At 44.6% G+C, this 19,371-nt stretch overlaps 1 protein-coding gene across 6 annotated transcripts in view; it reads right to left on the reverse strand.

Moving 5' to 3' along the window:
• Positions 1-915: 915 nt before the first annotated feature.
• LOC143978369 (large ribosomal subunit protein uL29-like) overlaps positions 916-19,371 on the reverse strand; it is a 123,660-nt gene continuing 105,204 nt past the window's right edge. For 2 of the 6 annotated variants that reach the window (XR_013273934.1, XR_013273936.1), the window contains exons 2-4: positions 16,655-16,791; positions 13,101-13,209; positions 8,097-8,179 (exon numbers count right to left, since the gene is read on the reverse strand). Coding sequence is in view for 1 of the 6 variants with exons in the window: in XM_077478848.1 (XP_077334974.1) it covers positions 961-1,110; positions 8,098-8,179; positions 16,655-16,791 (369 nt within the window). In the remaining 5 variants the exon portion in view is untranslated. Of the gene's footprint in view, positions 1,111-8,096; positions 8,180-13,100; positions 13,272-16,654; positions 16,792-17,286; positions 17,377-19,371 lie in introns of those variants that run through there. The other 4 variants (XR_013273933.1, XR_013273932.1, XR_013273938.1 and 1 more) reach the window with 4 other exon arrangements.

A 19,371-nucleotide genomic window follows, 5' to 3' on the forward strand; every position in this document is an offset into this window, starting at 1 on the left:
AGGAGTCCCTTTCACAGCTGCCAGCGATATGCTTTTTTTTCTCCTTGCGCTGTCGGCACGAGGAGGAAAAAAAAAAAAAAAAAAAAAAAAAAGATTACTGTCTGTTTACATCATGTGATCAGCTGTCATTGGCTGACAGCTGATCATGTGCTAAGATGTCAGTATCAACCCCTTACTCTGATCCAGAGTCTCAGACACGCTAATCAGAGCGTGCTGGCAAAGCCGTCATTCGGCTATAGCACAGATCCGAAAAAGATAATTGCATAGCAACTCCATTAGAATATATTGCATTATACTTTTCATGTGCACCACCACAACCTTTCAACAGTACGGCCCAGATAAATAATTCTTCAGGAAAATATCTTTATGTACAGCAAGAATGATCAAATTATTTGAATAGAAAAAAAAAAAAAAAAAAAATTACCCATAGAAGAATCAGAAAATCTGGGAAAGATGGGGTCCAGTCATTCTCACATTCAATAACTGCTATTGAAGACCAAGTATTAGGTTAACAAACACACTGGGGTTGATTTACTAAAACTGGGAGTGCAAAATCTGGTGCAGCTGTGTCTGGAAGCCAATCAGCTTTTATCTTCAGCTTGTTCAATTAGGCTTTAACAATAAAACCTGACAGCTGATTGGTTTTTATGCAGAGCTGCACCAGATATTGCATGCCCCAGTTTTAGTAAATCAACCCCTATGTTTGTACTGTGGTGCTGCTCCACCAGTAATTGCAACACTGGGGAGATACAAGATTGAGGCTTGCTTTTGATGGATCCCTGGCTGTTTATTGCTGTAAGGCAATGCTGTCACATTTTGAGGTCTGGTAATAATGCCCTGATAATAATGCATTGTATCTGTAACAAACAGTAAAAAAAAAAAAAAAAACCCCTATATAAAAACATACATCAATAATAAGACAGGCAAAACAACTGAACATATTTTATTAACACATGAGATTTATGCCTTGACAGCAAATTTGCGTATGGAGTACAGTCGTTCTTTTCGTTGCTGCTTTTTAGTCCTCAAAGACTCCTCATGCTTGTTCAGCCTGCGCCTGAGAGCCCTGGTCTTCTTTGGCCTCAAATCCAAAGGCTTGTACTTCTTACCCTGTTAAGACAAGATATATTAATTATAATAGCAGAAAAATACAAACCTAAACCTCAAATGATGACACTTAGAATTATGCCACTGCAATCCAGTATAATCCCCTAAAGTGCCTGTGTTTACCAGACTCCCCCTGCTCTTTTTAATCGGGAAGCGCCAATCACTTCAAACATGAGACCGATTCAATTGGTGATGAAATCTCCACTCTACATGCATCTCCCCCACTTACCACCCCATGTCAACAGGTGGAATCAACACGCCCTTATACAACCCCGCTACTATAGACAAGGTTGCTAAACTTGTTTCTAATGCACACCTAACCAGCTGCCCCCTGGTTCTGTCTCAAATACTACTGTCAACCTCTGACTATCCTACACCTTCAATCTCTGCCTCCCAGAATAATCTACCCCAACTCAAACATGGACTGGTTAAAAAGTTACTTAAAAAGTCATCCTTGGCCCCTTCCAATCGTAACCACTTCAATACCGGGCACTTAACCCCCTTCCTGCCCAGTCCAATTTTCAGCAATTTTGCTGTTTAAATGACAAATGCATGGTCATGCTACACTGTACCCAATCTTTTTTATCATTTTGTTCCCACAAATAGGAGCTTTATTTTTGTTATTTGATCACTTTTTTTTTTTTATTTGTTTAGCAAAAAAATAAGTTCTTAGGTTCTGCTATAAAATTTTGTAAATAAGTTTTCTCCTTCACCGATTGGGTGACATTGATGGGCAGGCACAGGATGGGCATCGCTATTGTTTGTGGGCACACATTGCCACCAGAGATGCAAGCCCTGGAGGTCCTCGGCAGGCTGCGCTGATACATAATCAGCGCAGAGCCCCGCCCCACCCCTCGGCACAGCCAATCAACTCTCCTCTACTCGAGTGTTTGCCTTTACCCCTAAACTCCTTGAACACCTGATCCTCAACCGAGTGACCACCTCATTAGGAATAACCTTCCTGACGCTCGTTCAGTCTGGATTCCACCCTCAACACTCCACTGAAACTGCTCTTTTAAACTCAAATGACCAACAGAAAAAAAAGCTATGGACCCTATAACCTGTCCATTTCAGCTGCCTCTATGGCCCACCCCCCCAAAAACAAACAACCAGAACGTACTGCGACTTGTCAGGCAGCTAAGTCGCCTGACAAGTCACCCCTGTGTGAACCAGGTCTTAAAGATACTTCACCTAAAACAAATGTATTCACCAGTAAAGCCTGCTCCCCCTTGAGAGGAAAAAAGCAGGCTGTCACTTGGTGTAAGTTAATATAGCAAGAGCAGATTCACATTGTTGCTACTAAAAAGCACAATGTTGGGTGTTTGTCTTGCAAAAAAATAAATAAAAAAAACTACCTGTCCCAGTGATGTCGGCACCAGAGGCCGAACTGTCCCTCGGATGCTGCCGCCATCTTCGGCATGGGGATCCGGAAATTAAGCCTTACAGCTTCACTTCCCGATTCCCTCCTGTGCATGCACGAGTCACGCAAATCAGAATGCTCCCTGGTGTCTCTGGGACCCCCGTGTCAGCCTCGCCACGCTGTCTGCTGGAAGAGGCATAGACTCGGTGGGAGTCTATGCAAATGCCTGTCTTGGGTATCTGCACCCGCACCCCCCGAAAGGTGCCAAATGCAACACCACAGGGTTTCCAAAAAGAAGAGGTTCAATTTTTGTGTGAACCTCTGCTTTAAAATGGACGGTAAACTCTGGTTTATAAAAAAGGAGGCATTTGGACTTCCCCGCACAAAAAAAAAAAAAAAAAAAAAAAAAATATGCACCACGCATTTTAGCGCGCAGTACACTGTCAATTTATATACCAAAGTTAGACTCCCATCTTAAAAGGAGAAGTCCAGCCTAAGCTACTTTGGCCAGACTCCTTATGAGTCACAGGAATGCAATTCGTTTTTAGACATTAGTCCACGTCATCCTGACAATGGGAGGTGCAGAGCAGAGAGCTGATTGAAAGTCAGCAGCTCTCTGCTTGGGGAGCTGTGGGAACTGAGCCATCAGTGGTGTACGATCACTCGGTTCTCAATGTAGAGGCGCTGGGGACATATGTAGCATTGACCCAAGTATGATGGTGGGGGGGGGGGGGGGGGGGGGGAACCACCCAAACCACACACTTGTCTTTTAAAAGGTGGGGTTTCGCAACTAGGGTTCCACCACGATCTGTCAATCTCAGGCAGCCAATGGTTGGCTGTAGTGTGTGGTTCCCCGCTGCCCCCCCACTGTCCATCCCAGGTGCTTGAATGTGATATTACCTGGGAAGTGGGTGGTGAGTAACAGCACACCAGGAGGAGGACCAATTACAGCAACTTCTCTGCTCAACTCTGCATGAGAATGAAACTGCTGCAAGGATCCTGTTCCAGTATAGCAGGCTAAACAGTACAGCAATTGTGCCGTCTAATCTGTCCCTTTCTATGCTGTAAAAAAACAAAGTTGGTCCCACCTGGTCCTGTGCACCTCCCCTTTCATGTTATGACCATGGTAAACACGACTGTGGATCTACAATATCATTGTGTGTGTGTGTGTGTGTGTGTGTGTGTGTGTGTGTGTGTGTGTGTGTGTGTTCTGTGTGTGTGTGTGTGTGTTCTGTGTCCCGTGATGTACTCAAAGAAATGTATTTTACAGGCAAGTACGACATAAAAATCCCATTTTCTTTTTTCATACATCATGGGGCACAGTCAGGCTAATCATTACCTGCTGGGATGTCCCAGAGCAATAGCCTTGAGGGGAGGGAGACACTCTTCCAAACAATAGCCATGAGTACACTGTGGCTGAAACCTAAGCTGCTCGAACATCCACTTGATAAAATTGCGAACGTACGCACTGAAAAAAACAGGTAGAAGCCTTAAAAATCTGAGCCACAGATAACCGATGGCAAAAAGCCCAGGGGGTTCCTACACCCCTGGCAGAACTGGCTCTCACCCTAAAGGGAGGAGCTTTAGGTTTCAGACCATAGGCCTGAATGTCCAACTGACGGACCCAATTGGCAATGGAAGCTGCCTGCCCCTTCTTGGGTTCTTTTGGTAAAAAAGTCTGATCCTTGGATCTCCACAGATCAACTGCTAAGACCCGACTGCCCAGACAACATCCAAAGAATGCAGTCTTCTGCCAAATAAGGCAGGAGAGGGAAAACAAAAAATAAATAAATCTTGATTTGAATGAAAAGGTCAACACCACCTTTGGCAAAAAAAAAAAAAAAAAAAAAAAAAAAAAAAAAAAAAAAAAAAAAAATGTGGTCCCTGACCATTTCCACTGAGCTGTAAGCCCATCTAGGGTCGCTACCTAGCCTGAGAGACTGACATCTGTAGTCCGTACTGTCCAAGTTACTGGGAGAAAGGATTTTCCCTTTCGCAGGTTCTGATCCTGCAACCACCAGTTTAGGCTTAAGCATGCCTGAGGAGATAAGTACATTGGATAATGCAGGGCTTTTCTTCCTGTTTCAAGCCGACAAAATGTCTTGTTGTAAAGGCCTGGAATGGAACTGGGCACGATTGCCTCGATGGAGGATACCATCCTCCCCTAGAAGACTCGTACAGAGTTGATTGGAGGGTTGTCTGGTGCCCCTTATGACACACCCGATCCTTCAGGGTGGCAAGAATACTCTTGCTTGGACAGTGTTTAGAATCAGACCTAAATATATATCTTAGACTTTGAGCTGGTCTATAGGCTGACTTTTCAGTATTTATAATCCAGCCTAAGATTTTCAAATATCTCACCGTGTATATTTTGCTCTGTTCTAGAGCCTGTACTGGAGTGATCCGTGAAGGAGGTTGTACAGATACCCGAGCAACATGATCACTTGGGCCCCTAAAAAGACCCAGTAGTGGTGCTAGGACCTTTGTGACCACCTGGGGAGCAGTTACGTTCTACTTCAAAACGTAGGAACCCCTGATGAGGCTGAAAGATGGCTGCGTTCAAGTACGCATCCTTTATAACGATTGAGGCTAAAAAGTCTCCACTCTGGAGTGAGGTTACTACAGCAGTGGACAGACTCCATCCAAAAAGGACTGTATCAATAGATACTTGTTCAGGGACCTTAGGTCCAAAATAGGCCATGCCCCCGTTTGGTTTCTGAACCATAAACAGGTTTGAGTAAAACCCTGTGCCCCTTTCAAATAAAGGAACCTCTACAATCACTCCTTGATGCACTAGATCGGGGGGGGGGGGATAATTGGAGGTGACCCACTCATCCTGAATGGTTTTCCAAATGTCTGGAAAGCGCAGCAGCCTTTCCCCCACCCCGATGGAGTGGGGGCGTCCCCTCAAAAGGAGGGCTTGGTGCTGGGTTTAGAAGAATTTTGGATCCAGGGCCTTTTCTGGCCCTGCTGCTTGCCCCTGGCCCCAGTGTCCTGTTGACGGTGGAACCGCCCTGACACATTTGAGGAAGCAGTCCATGGTGCTTTTCTTTACAGGAATTAGAGAACTCTTCCCTCTTTTGCATATAGTTGTCAAAGTGATGACCAAATAAACATCACCCATGAAATGGGAAACCTGCCAAATAACTTTTTACAGGGAAGCTCAGCTGAGAAGTTCTTAAGCCATAAGTCTGCGCATATGTACAAACAAGAGAGCCAGACCAGAAACCTGCTATATTGAATCCTTTAAAAAGGCAACAGCAAAATAGCGCTTGAGGAATATCAGTCTTTCAAGCAGATCATCCTCCTGGTTAGGCCTATCTGGTCGTTTGACCTGATCCTTTACACACTGGGAAAAATACCAATTACTGCCACAGCTGGCTGAATTGGCCAAAGAAAAGGAAGTCTTGAATAAGTCCAATTTCTTGTCAACAGGGTCTTTCAAGCCCTGTGCATTATCTGCCGGACAAGTTAGGTTCTTGTTTAAGGAAGAGACTGCTGCATCTACGGCTGGCATGCCATTTAACAAAAACTTTTCATCCATGGGATATAAGGGAAAACCCTTTTAGGAGGCAAAAAGTCCTGTCAGGACGTTCCCAATCAGCATACACCTGTTCCAACAGGGGGTGATGCGGGAAAGTCTGTGCGACCTGAAAAGGTCTCAGATTCCAAAGAGGACATGGGGGCTCAGTCAGCTCTACCCAATCCTCAACCCATTCCTGCTCTAGACAAGGAGACTCCAGGGAGGGAGATCTGTCAGGCTTCCTGCCACCCTATGGGATGGAGGCAATCCTGTGCTCTAACCCGGCTAGGGCTGAGGACAGTTTATCCTTAGTAATAAAGGGGAAAGCAGCAGCATTGACTGTAGGCACAATACCAGATACGTGCAGCAGCTCAGATTGCCCGGGAGCCTCTGGTCTTTCAGGGGATACAACACATTTAATCAAGAACTACTGATGACATAGGTGTGCCCTTTCCTATGGTGTTAGTCCCACTCCTCTTTTTGGAAGACACTCAATGCCGCAAACAGTGCTTGGGTGTAGTTACACATCAGACGGGAGACCCTTTAATAGGGCTCAGCAAGCCCCTATGCAACAATCTTGTTCAGCACCTTTAGCCTGCCAAGCAACACCTGGTCACTCACATGACCCGGGTAAGGAAAAATGAACCACTGCAAGTGTCTGTTCAAAGCTTGCCGTGTCCCACAGCTGCCTTCTGGAAGCACCACATGCCTTGGCCTGCACAGCTTAAATAAGCTGGGTGTGCGCTGGAACGTTCTATGCGTGTGCGCACACGTGCACGGCCCCAGCAAGCACTGTATTCACGTACAATGCAAATCTTTGTGCTTCCAAATAAAGGCAATGGCACATGTGCGGCGTAGCCGCGTGCGCCATGGCGAACCAAAGCGAAATAGCGCATCATCGTCTGCCATCACTAACCTATGAGGTGAGTTGTTAGCTAGATAAAGGAAGGCCCGTAGACGTGGTGTACCTGGATTTCGCAAAAGCATTTGACACAGTTCCCCATAACATGTTTACTGTACAAAATAAGGTCCCTTGGCATGGACCACAAGGCGAGTACATTGATTGAAAACTGGCTACAAGGGCGAGTTCAGAGGATGGTGATAAATGGAGTGCTCGGACTGGTCAGGTGTGGGTAGTGGGGTCCCCCAGGGTTCTGCGCCTATTTAATTTGTTCATAAAAGACCTGGCAGATAGGGTAAACAGTTCAATCTCTGTATTTGCAGATGATACTAAACAGGGCAATAACTTCTCAGCAGGATGTGGAAACCTTGCAAAAAGATCTGAACAAATTAATGGGGTGGGCAACTACATGACAAATGAGGTTCAATGTAGAAAAATGTAAAATAATGCATTTGGGTGGCAAGTTATAAAAAAAAAAAAAAAGCCACACATTTATCCTATATCGTTTCTCTGGCAGACTGTGCTCCCATATGCCCTTTCACGCTCAAGCAGGCAAAGCTCCTGATGTCATAGACTGTTGTAGAGTCCTTAGCCGTGCATTAGACTTGACTTCGAGAGTAGATTAGCTCTTGAAGTCATCAAGTCAAATGCACGACTAAGGACCCTACAACAGTCTTTATGACATCAGGAGCTTAGCCTGCTTGAGCATGAAAGTTACTGCAAGGACCAATCTAGCAGAGTGGAGGAGCTAAGGATTGCACAAGTAAAGCTATTTTTTTTTTTTTTAAAGCAGGTAACCCACAGATCTGTGGATGTGTGCAGGTGGAAAGATAGCCGCTTACACTAGTCAAATACCACGAGTAGGCAGGGATCGCTAAAGAGGTGGCTTTTTTTTAGTTAAGGGGGGCCTGTAAAATTGACAGCCAGACTGGTTTCTTCTGCTGGAATGAGCCGACAGAGGAACCACAATGTGACGTTGCAAAAAAAATAAAAATAAAAAAAAGGTAATCTACTCATCAACTGGTTAAATACATGCAGAGGCCAGGAAGCAGCAAAGAGGTAATGTAAGCAGTTATGTCTTAACATGAATTTCATTTTGTGCTAGAAAACCTATACTGGCAAGGGTAAACGTACAGGACAGTGATGGTCTAGGTTCCACTGGTGACCATTTAAGAACATATAAAAAAATAAATAAAATATACTCACTTTGTAAAATTTCCTCAAGTTTTCTTTTTGGGTCTGGTTGATCACAGTTAGAACTCTGGCAATGGACTTGCGAACAACACGGCTGAAAGAAAGTACATTATATTTAAGAAACGTGGAAAATTCTCTAGTCTTGTGCCTAAAACAGACTATTAACACAAAAGTTGTGTTCTGCATGATTAATTTTTTATATACCAAGCTTTTACCGTGAGCCCTGTGTGAAGCAACAACTACTTGCCACTTTTACCCCCTTCCTGCCCAGGCCAAATTTGCAGATTTCAGCACTGTCACACTTTAAAGACAATTGTGTGGTCATGCTACACTGTACTCATGAAATCATAATTTTTCTTCCACAAAAAGCAAATATTTTGGTGATATTTAGTCACCACTGGATTTCTTTTTTTGCAAAAAAAAACAGACCAAAAATTTGTGAAAAACACATTTTTCATAGTTTGTAGTAAAATTTTGCAAACTGGTAATGCTTCTTCACTGGTGGACACTGATAAACAGGACATGGAGATATCAGTGTAGATGTCCCTTTCACGCAAGCCGGTTATCAGCTCTCCTCTCGCTGTCAGCGGAAAGGAATGCCGATAACCAGCTTTTGTTTACATCGTGATCAGCTGTCACGAGACAAAGCTGATTACGTGGTAAAGGGCTGCTGCGATTGGCCTTTTATCCCGATTTGTGATAAGCGGTGTCCGGACGCAGCAAATACAAAGCATGGAGGACATCTATGGCTGTAGCTGTCTTTCGGTTATAGCATGGGTGGGAAGTGGTTAAAGTCCAGTATCTTGGTCCAGCTTAACCAAGTATGCATATCTCACAGTTAGGCCCCTTTCACACTAACGTCCCGTTCAGGCCCGCCTGTCAGTTTTTCAGGCGGACCTGAACGGGTGCTCCATAGAGCTCTATGGAGCGTCGGATGTCAGCGGTGACATGTCCGCTGACATCCGACCCGCTCCGATCCGAAAAAGTGTGATGGAGGAAAAAGCTATTTTTCCATCCGTCTGCGGATCGGATCGGGTGACGACGGGCACTGCGGTCCGTCGTCATCCGATCTCCCATAGGGGAGAGCGGCGCTGTGACAGGTCCGTCCCTGCGCAGTGTGCGGAGACAGACCTGTCATCTCCCTGCTCAGCGGGGATCGGCGGAGTGATCCCCGCTGAGCAAACGGACATCCACGGGGCGGATCAGAACTGATCCGCCCCGTGTGAAAGGACCCTTAAGCAATTGATGTGGAAGCTGAAAAAAAAAAAAAAAAAAAAAAAAACAAACACACTGTAGTTATCGCCACCACAGTATAGTGAGGGCAACGAGTTTCAGGGATCTTCGACAAAGCTTCCCCTCTGCATATTAACCGCATGGGATCTCTTGTCCTGTCTTGACAAAAACCATGCTGCATTCTTTTCCATGAATACAAGGCACGAGAAAGCGCTGCGCCTAATGCAAAATAAGTCAGTATAGAACTTGCATCTTTGGTTGCAGCATTCCATTTACTGGTACAAAGCGATAGCTTAGTTGGAGACTATACCAGAACCTGCAAAGTGTGGGGCCTGATCTTGCCTAGAACATTCAAAATATTTAGCATTGGATAGGATCATTTTAACCTTGTCTACCAAGGCACCTTTATAAAAACACACATTTCAAGTGCCTGAGAACGTGTGAGGAGCAATGCCTCAAGTGCTAGGCAGGAAGCGAGCGGTTGGGTCTAAAAGCAGAAGTTTTTTTTTACCTTGCTATAAAGGGCACTCTGAAGGCAGGAGGAGCCAGAAGCGCCAGTGGGGGAATCTAGAAGAGAAGAATCAGGGCTACCCTGTGCAAAACCACTGCACAGAGCAGGTGTGTGTGTGTGTGTGTGTGTACACACACACACACACACACACACACACACACACACACACACACACACACACTGCAGGGAAGATCAGCATCTGATCCCAGAGAAGGTGGAGGCTGATAGACTGGAGGCAATAGAAGACATTACAACCAGGGATGCACAAACACATCAGCTGAAAATGTTTTTCAGCATTTTGCCTAAAGAGAATACTTGCCGATAATGGCGCAGAAAATCGCACATGCGCAGTAGAAGAACCAGCAGTTGACGTCACTCATATGGGCAGCGTGAACGCTCCTCGCGGTTAAGACGCTGCACTTGTAAGCATGTTCCCTGCTGCGACGCTGGCACTTTCCGAGAGACAGCATCATAGAGGGCTGCACATAGAATTCTCAAGTGAAAGAGTGGGCACTGTCCCTCCTGGATGGCTACCATTACTACTACATGTATTACTTACTACTTAGCCTGTGTTAAACAAGCCACTCTTGCCATGCAATAGTATTTAAAGGTCTGTCTGCACCTCAGTACATCTGGCTCATAGCAAAAAGATTTTATATAATTGAACTGATTAATATGGTTTGAAATGGAAAAGCATGTTATTTATTTTTTGAGCTATTCTGTAGTATACTATAAAATGTATGCCCTTGTTATTGAATTTGTCACTTTGTCAGCATAGTATAGTTATACTACACACTGACATGATAGCAAGCACATGAATATTTTTTTTTTGTTTTATTAATACGGACAGTAGGCGATATTATATTTACTATTAGATTTATTGCGTACTGTCATGTTTAAAAAAATAAATAAAAAATCATGTGCTTGCTGTCATGTCAGTGTAGTATAACACTACGCTGACAAAGTGACCAATTCAACAAGCACATGAAGTTTATTATAGTATACTACAGAATAGCTCAAAAAAATAAAATTGCATGCAATTGCAATTTGCAAGCAATCCATATCAAATTTAATCAGTGCAATTATCTTTTTGGTACAAGTGAGATGTACTGCAGACTAGGGCTGAAACAACTAATCAATTAATAAAAAAAAATAAAGGGGGGGGGGGGGGTTTAACGCTGCTTCCTGGGGTTTAGCTTTTAAATTTGATTTTATGCTCTCTCCCCCCTCAGATTTCACTCCCACTATAGATCATTCTATGCCATTATTCTGCACTGCCAACAATTCTGCTCAGCAGAAATTTCAAGAGGGGGTACAGTGCCAAGGCATTTTTCAACAACAGGTTCGATACACCACCTAAACACACGTCATCCAGTTCAGCATTCAGACAAAACAGCACCCCTTCCAAAAAGGGGCTCAGGCTCAACACCATCTGTGGACAGTCTTTTGAAAAGGTTAAAAAAAAATTGTAAGCAACAGTCCCAAAACTCGTGTCATTACAGATACATTTTATGGAATTTATTGCATTACATGACCAGCCATTCTCTGTTGTATAGGACATTGGAATCCGTAGGCTCATGCAACATATTGAGCCGCATAACTCACTACCAAGCAGATGCTACTTTGCAGATGCCAGTCTACCTGAATTGTTTTGCAGCGCTAAGCCCCATACACAAGGTAGGAAATTCAGACGGAAAAAGTCAGATCGGATTATGTTGCCAGAAAATCCAATCGTGTGTGGGCTCTATCGGACTTTTTCCAATAGTGTGTAGATAACTCTGATGCACAAAGTGCCGTGTGATACAGCGAGCAGCTATAGCCGCCGGCTGCATCACGGGAGCGCGCCCACAGATGCTTCTCACCATGCGAAGGAGCTTGCATGAATGTGAGAAGCACCTGCGGTAGGAAGCCGACATAGCCGCCGAGGGACCCCAGAAGAGCAGGTTCGGGGACACTCTGTGCAAAACAAGCTGCACAGTGTAGGTAAGTATAACGTTTGTTATTTAAAAAATAAATAAAAAAATTTTACTTTACAATCCCTTTAAAGTTAAGGGACTGGCTATCCATCTACCCCAGATTTTATGAAATGTTTTAACCTTTTTCAAATCTCAAAAGGTGAGCTTATACAAAAAGGCAGGGGAATCATTAACTAGTTATAGTCAGGGGAATTTTGTTGGGATAGTAATCCCCTCCATGACAATAGAAGGGACTTAGCATAAAAAAGGAGGGTGTGGAGCAGTCTCTTAGCATGGGAAGGGATGGACAAAGATTCCCAGAAGACAATTTTTGGGGAATTACAATATTCCTCAGAACCAATGCAGAGGAAATAAAGGAGCCTATATCCACCCAGAAGTCCTGAACTATGGGCAGGTCCAGAAACAAAACGGGGAAAAAAAAAATAAAAAAAATAAAAAAATAAAAAAAGTCAGCAGTTTGGCCACGACCTCTAAAGCACTCAGCTGAGGGAAACAACCCCATTTTATATAATTATTAGCAGGAGAAAGGCGAGAGCGGTGGAAGATCTTGAGTTGGATAACGGGTTCTATATGCGTCGTACTCAGACCATTCTGCTTCTGAGAAGGGCATTTCCAGTAAGGGCTGGTTCACACAGCGGGCGATGCGAGGCGACACGACTCGCCTCGCCCCCGCAAGTCGCCCCCGTTCTGTACAATGGAACCGTTCTGAGAGGAGCGACTCGAGTCGCTCCGACTCAGAAAAAAGGTTCCTGTACTACTTTCGGGCGACCTCGGGGCGACTTGCATTGACTTCTATACAGAAGTCATTTGCAAGTCGCCGCCGAGGCCGCGGCGAGGCAAGTCGGAGTCGCCTCGCCTGCAGTGTGAACCGGCCCTAAGGCCCACCTGAGCAGCCTGGAATCTATTATAAGGGCAGCATAATAAGTTGAGAAAAGTTTAGTAGGGCCTAGGTGTCTTAATTTCTCCAGAGCTGGCACATAAATAGGGTTATCCAAATTACCAAATTGCATACACACACAGCATGCCAAAGATAATAGTAAAATAAGTAGGTGTGTGGCAAATCAAAGTCCCATTCACAACTGGTGTGTACTATACCTTTAAAGATAATTGGAGAACTTTAATAGGCAAATATGGCAGCTGCCATGTATGTATATAAAAGACAGACACAGTAACCAGATCAAGGAAATCTTGAGTACATTCCCTTTTGACCACATTAGCACAAGCTTAACCACACAAGGCCCACCCAATTGCATGTATACTGTGGCAGGGCAGCCCTATTGCACGAAACGACATACCCGTACATAGTTTCCTGCCCAAGGCACTGGCCACCCGCTGCACAGCAGGTGGAGAAGATGAGCTGGATCAGTTGCCGCGATCACTCCTTAGAAAAGGTAAAATGGGGATCTGCCAATTTAAACAAAGAAGATCCCCCTTCTGTCAGAGGCGTACAGTGCGATTGTCTGTTCCTAGCAATTGGGAATACAGGGAGCACTGTTATTAATGAGTCCACTCACCCCACAATCAGAAACACTTCACCCCTTCATCGCCCCACAGTGTTAACCCCTTACCTGCCAGTGTATTTATTTATTTTTTAGATCTAATCATGTAATAATGTCACTGGGCCATGAATCTTTCCTAGTTTGTAGACGCTATAACTTTCAGACCCCCTTACATTTTTCACTCTGTTATATTGCAGCCATTTGCTAAAATCATTTAAAGTGGAAGTAAACCCTCCTATCGTTTTCAGTCAAGGAAGCTGCCATCTTGGCCTCTAATAAATTCTTCAACTGCCATAATGCTGCACATGTGATCAGTTATGACACCAGCCATTGGATGGTTTGAAAGTTTGGTTGAGAGCTCAACCAATGTGAAAGTTAGCATTTCTGGCATGCCGGGAATGTGTTTTTTGAAACTGGGTTCCCTCCCCCTTTAAGTAAATTTCTTCCTCATTAAAATGTATACACAGCACCCCATATTGACAAAAACACACACACACACACACACACACACACACACACACACACACACACACGACATTTTTGCAGATTAAAAAAGAAAAAAAACTGAAATATCACATACATATACATCCTAAGACCCCTTTCACACCACACCGCCCATTGCGTCGGCGTTAAAACACCGCTATTTTAGCAGCGTTTTACCGCCGGATTTGCGGCGCATTTCAGGGGCTAGCGGGGCGCTTTTACCCCCTGCTAGTGGCCGCGAAAGGGTTAAAACCGCCGGCAATAGCGGCGTTTTGCTACGGTATTACAGCACTGCCCCATTGATTTCAATGGGGAGCAGCGGTAAACACACCGCTCCAAAGAAGCTGCTGGCAGGACTTTTTTTCTGACGTCCTGCCAGCGCACCGCTGCAGTGTGAAAGCCCTCGGGGCTTTCACACTACCTACAATGGTGCAGCTTCTTTAGTGCTGATTGCAGGCCTTATTTCTAACGCTATAGCGCCTGCAAAACGCCCTGGCGTGAAAGGTGTCTTAGTATTTAGACCCTTCGCTGTGACACATTTATCTCAGGTGCTGTCTATTTCTTCTGATCATCCTTGAGATGGTTCTACACCTTCATTTGAGTCCAGCTGTGTTTGATTATACTGATTGGACTTGATTAGGTAAGCCACACACCTGTCTACATAAGATCATACAGCTTCAGTTCACACTGGGACGACTTGACAGGCGACTTAACCGCCTGACATGAAACTGTTCTAATCAGAGCAACTTAGAAAAGTGTTCCTGTTCGACTTTGGGGGAAACTTACATTGACTTCTATAAAGAAGTAGTTTTGCAAGTCGCCGCAGCGGTCGTGTTCAGGTCGCCTGAGGCAGTCGCGCTGCTAGTCATGCTGCCTCAGTGTGAACTGGCACTCAGTGCATGTCAGAGCAAATGAGAACCATGAGGTCAAGTAACTGCCTGAAGAGCTCAGAGACAGAATTGTGGCAAAGCACAGATCTGGCCAAGGATACGGAAAAAAAAAAAAAATTCTGCTGCACTTAAGGTTTCTAAGAGCACAGTGGCCTCCATAATCCTTAAATGGAAGATGTTTGGATGACCAGAACCCTTCCTAGAGCTGGCTGTCTGGCCAAACTGAGCTATTGGGGGAGAAGAGCCTTGGAGAGAGGGGTAAAGAATAACCCAAAGATCACTGTGGCTTAGCTCCAGAGATGCAGTCGGGAGATGGGGGAAAGTTGTAGAGAGTCAACCATCACTGCAGCCCTCCACCAGTCGGGGTTTTATGGAAGAATGGCCCAACAGAAGCCTCTCCTCAGTGCAAGACGCATGAAAGGCAGCATGGAGTTTGCTAAAACAAAAAAACACACACACACACACACACACCTGAAGGACTCCAAGATGGTGAGAAATAAGATTCTCTGGTCTGATGAGACAAAGACAGAACTTTTTGGCCTTAAAGAGGAAGTAAACCCTAATGGGTTTACTTCCTCTTTTATTCCCTGCAAAGGCAATGCATAATGGACTACTATGCATCGCATAGTAGTCCATTACGTGTCACTTACCTGACACAGGAGCCAGCGATGTCACTGCTGTCCCCTGTAGTCCGGCGCATCCATCTTCTCGGTGGGGTCTCGCTGCTCCGCCGCTGTCATTCGGCGAAGCCGCGATTACATCACTCCCGCGCATTCGCCGTAGACAGCAGTCCCTTTCTTTCGGCAAATATCTCCTAAACCGTGTAGGTTTAGGAGATATTTCTTGGACCTGCAGGTAAGCCTTAATATAGGCTTACCTGTAGGTCAAAGTGTGTTGTAAGGGTTTACAGCCACTTTAATTCTAAGTGGTATGTGTGGCGAAAACCAGGCACTGCTCATCACCTGTCCAATATAGTCCCAACAGTGAAGCATTGTGGTGGCAGCATCATGCTGTGGGGGTGTTTTTCAGCTGCAGGGACAGGACGACTGGTTGCAATAGAGGGAAAGATGTGTGGCCAAGTACAGGGCTATCCTGGACAAAAAACTTCTCCAGAGTGCTCAGGAACTCAGACTGGGTCGAAGGTTTATCCCTCTAACAAGACAATGACCCCAAGCACACAGCTAAAATAAAGGAGGGGCTTCAAACAACTCAGTGACTGTTCTTGAATGGCCCAGCCAGAGCCCTGACTTAAACCCATTTGAGCATCTCTGGAGAGACCTAAAAAATGGCTGTTCAACGTTTACCATACAATTTTGTAACCTTTTGTCGACCGTGCAATAAAGCGATGTAGTGCCATATTGCAAAAAATAAAAAATAGCCCATCAAGGGGGTAAAACCTTCAGGGGCTTAAGTGGTTAAAGTGTAACTAAAGGCAGAGTTTTCTTTTAGTTTTCAATAGAGGGGAGAGGATTAAAACCCATCAGGTTTTATTCCCGTCTGTGCCTCCGTTAAGAAGGTCCACCCTCTATTTGCCCTATTTACTATTATCACTGAAAGTAAAAATCCCCCATTTTTTGTTCCCAGAAAAAGTAATGCAATAAGAGGGGAAATCTTCCAATGGGGACTCTAGTCCCTGTGACCTGGGAGTCCCTAAGAAAATCACTTCATTTGCAGGGATTATCTCTCAATTCCCGTTTGGCTACATAGAAAATCTCTGCAATATGGCACAGATGGCAAAAAACCCAGACAGGGGTTATAACTCTCCCTTACTATAATCCAAAAAATATAAAAAAAAAAAAATATAAACAGTTTTGCCTCTACATTAAGAATATATATTTTCCACACCCATTCTGATGGGGTACACATGGCACTTATTTGGGCCAACTCCTTTTTAACCATGTTTTCAACCAAGAACTGATGTGAATAGTTCATGAAATCTCAAGTTGAGGTGGAAAGGAAAAGTTGTAAAATACTCACATTTTGGACAGTTTAGAAGCAGCGCCTCCTGTCACCTTAGCAACTCTAAGTTGTGACAGTTCAACCTTGAGGTCATCCAACTGTTTCAATAGCTCTTCCTTCTTCTTACCACGCAGGTCTCGAGCCTTAATTTTCGCCTATAAACAAAATGGAATTTTACTAGTTAGCATTATAAAGCTACACATTTTAAACTAAATACAGTGCTTACAACTGCAAAGCTTTACATCACAACCACTTGATGTTTACATTTCCCAGAACAGATTCACAATCATTTGTTAGTGGGATATTATCTACTTCGTGACTGCCCGCACTGTACTGCAGACGAGTGGCCGATGTAGGCAAAGCAACATACCCGTAGCCAATGATTCACAGCCGGGACCCGTTGACCAGCTGTGAATGTTCACAGCCCAGAGCTGTGTTGAAAACAAAACATAGCCAGGTCATTTGGGGGGGGGGGGGGGGGGGGGGGGGGGAACGGGGTAAAAACCTTCCAGAGCTCAGTTGCTTAAATATCCACCACATTAGCTTTCATTGCAATTTTGCTAAACCAAATACAAACATGCAGTTAGTGGTTCTAAAGATTTTTTGGGTATTAAAACAACATATCTATACTTTCTTCTTGAGTTACTCACCAGCACTCAAGGTCCCTCTTTGCCGTGTGTCCCCACAGACAGCAGCTTTCAATGGAGGCACCCGTGTGCTCACTCCTACGTCCCGCTGCTGCGTCCACTGACAGACTCGGCCCTGCCCCTCACTTAAGTGTCACAGAATTTGATTGACAGAAGTGGGAACCAATGGCCAACACTGGTATCCATCAGGGGATACAGGAGAGCTGCATATGACAGAGGCACATAAACCGACCATGGTGTCAGGGCTCAGCCGCCATGATAAACCATGGTCAGTTTACAGGGGGGTGGCAGACCCAGGCAAGATCAGCCAGGTATTTCAGGTGATAGAAAGGGTCAAATTACACAACACAACTGTACTGTATAACATGCTTTAACCACTTCCTGCTGGGAGGGCATACGTGGACATCCTCCTGTTTCAGTGGTTATACCAGGATGGTGCCTGCACCTACAGGCATCAACCCAGTATCGTTCTCTTCAGCCGGTGATTCCCTGCACCATAAGAACAATCATAGTGGCAGTTCAGCCCCTTCCATCACCCTCTGAAAAGCAAAGAAGGAATCCAGAAATGCCAGATGTTGACCATTAAGATTTCCAGGCAACAAATGGTCCCCGGTCATCTCTATGACCCTTAGAGAGCCAGTCGCAACGTTACGACATCGTGCCCGGCAGTCATAAATACTGCCATATACTCAGCTGGAAAGCTGAGTTTTTTTTATCTCAGGCTTTCAAGCCTGGAGAGATGTGGGGTCACTCTCCATAAAGAGGACCTGTCACCAACTATTCCTATTATAAGGGATGTTAATAGGGTTGCACCGATACCAGTATCGGTGCCAATATCGAGTACTTGGCAAATGCTCCACCTAATAATGGAAGTCAGTGGGTGGGCGGAGTGGGTGAGAAAAGGCGAAGCAGTGCAGGGCACAGTCAGAAGCATATGCATATACATATACATATGTCGCACCCACATATGTAAATGGCATTCAATTGACACGTGAGGCATTGTTACGAACATTAGAGCGAGAATAAGTCTATACCAAGACCTCCAACTCTAAACAGGTAACATGTAAAGAATTTTAAAAGCGTTGCCTATGAAGATGAGTACCGAAGTTTGGCACCATTCCATGAGCGTGCGCATATTTGCAAGCATGACATGTTGGGTATCTAATTACTTGGCGTAAAATCTTTCGCTTACAAAAATATATAAAAAAAAAAAAAAAAAAAAAATCATTCTAACTTTAGTTTTTTTTTTAAAAACATGTTAGAAAAATTGCTACGCAAATACCATGTGACAAAAAGTTGCACTGACCTTTATTTTTTCCTTAGGGTTAAAAAAGTGTGTGTGTGTGTGTCCCAAGAAATTTTCAAAGAAAATTATTTTTACATGTAGGAGCAAAGTGTCAGAATTGGCCCAGATGAAGTGGTTAATGGAAGAGGATTTTTGTTACAAACACTTTAACCGCGTCTTTCGGCTATAGCACGGACGCCAATTGCCGGGAGGCCATACCTGGACATCCTCCTGTTTACTTCCGTGAGTGCGCATTGGGGAAATTCTGTGCTAGTCATGTCCTTTGGACACAGCCAGTCACAGATCCCTGTAAATGGACAATCACAGTGTCCAATAAGAAGTGTTCTTATATGTAAACATATGAGATAGTCTCTCATCGTCATCTCTCCCTCCTCACATGGAGACAGTGTGTGTGGAGGGGAGAGCGAATGGCTGCAGCGGTTAGTGAAGAAAAAAAGAAAAGAAAAATAAAGTGCCCATGGTAAATGTCAGTGCCACGTCAGTGACGTTATGTCATTGTCCTAGTGCTCCAGGGCCTTCAAAAGTAATAGGTAGTCAACAAGTTAGATGTGTAATTTATGCTCCTAGAACACGTGATGGCGCAATTCTCAGGAGTAGCAGAGCGTATTTTGGGGTGTCATTTGTGGTATACACATGCCATGTGAGAAATAACCTATTAAAATGACAAGTTTTTGGGGGTGGGGGGAATCATTTTGCAAAGAATTGTGGGGGGGGGGGGGAGAATTGACATCAAAAACCTCACCATGCCTCTTGCTAAATACCTTGGACTGTCCACTTTCAAA

This window comes from Lithobates pipiens, unplaced genomic scaffold (genome assembly GCF_037356315.1).
Source record: "Lithobates pipiens isolate NorthernLeopardFrog02 unplaced genomic scaffold, aLitPip1_a1.2 Scaffold_1, whole genome shotgun sequence".
NCBI lineage: Eukaryota > Metazoa > Chordata > Amphibia > Anura > Ranidae > Lithobates > Lithobates pipiens.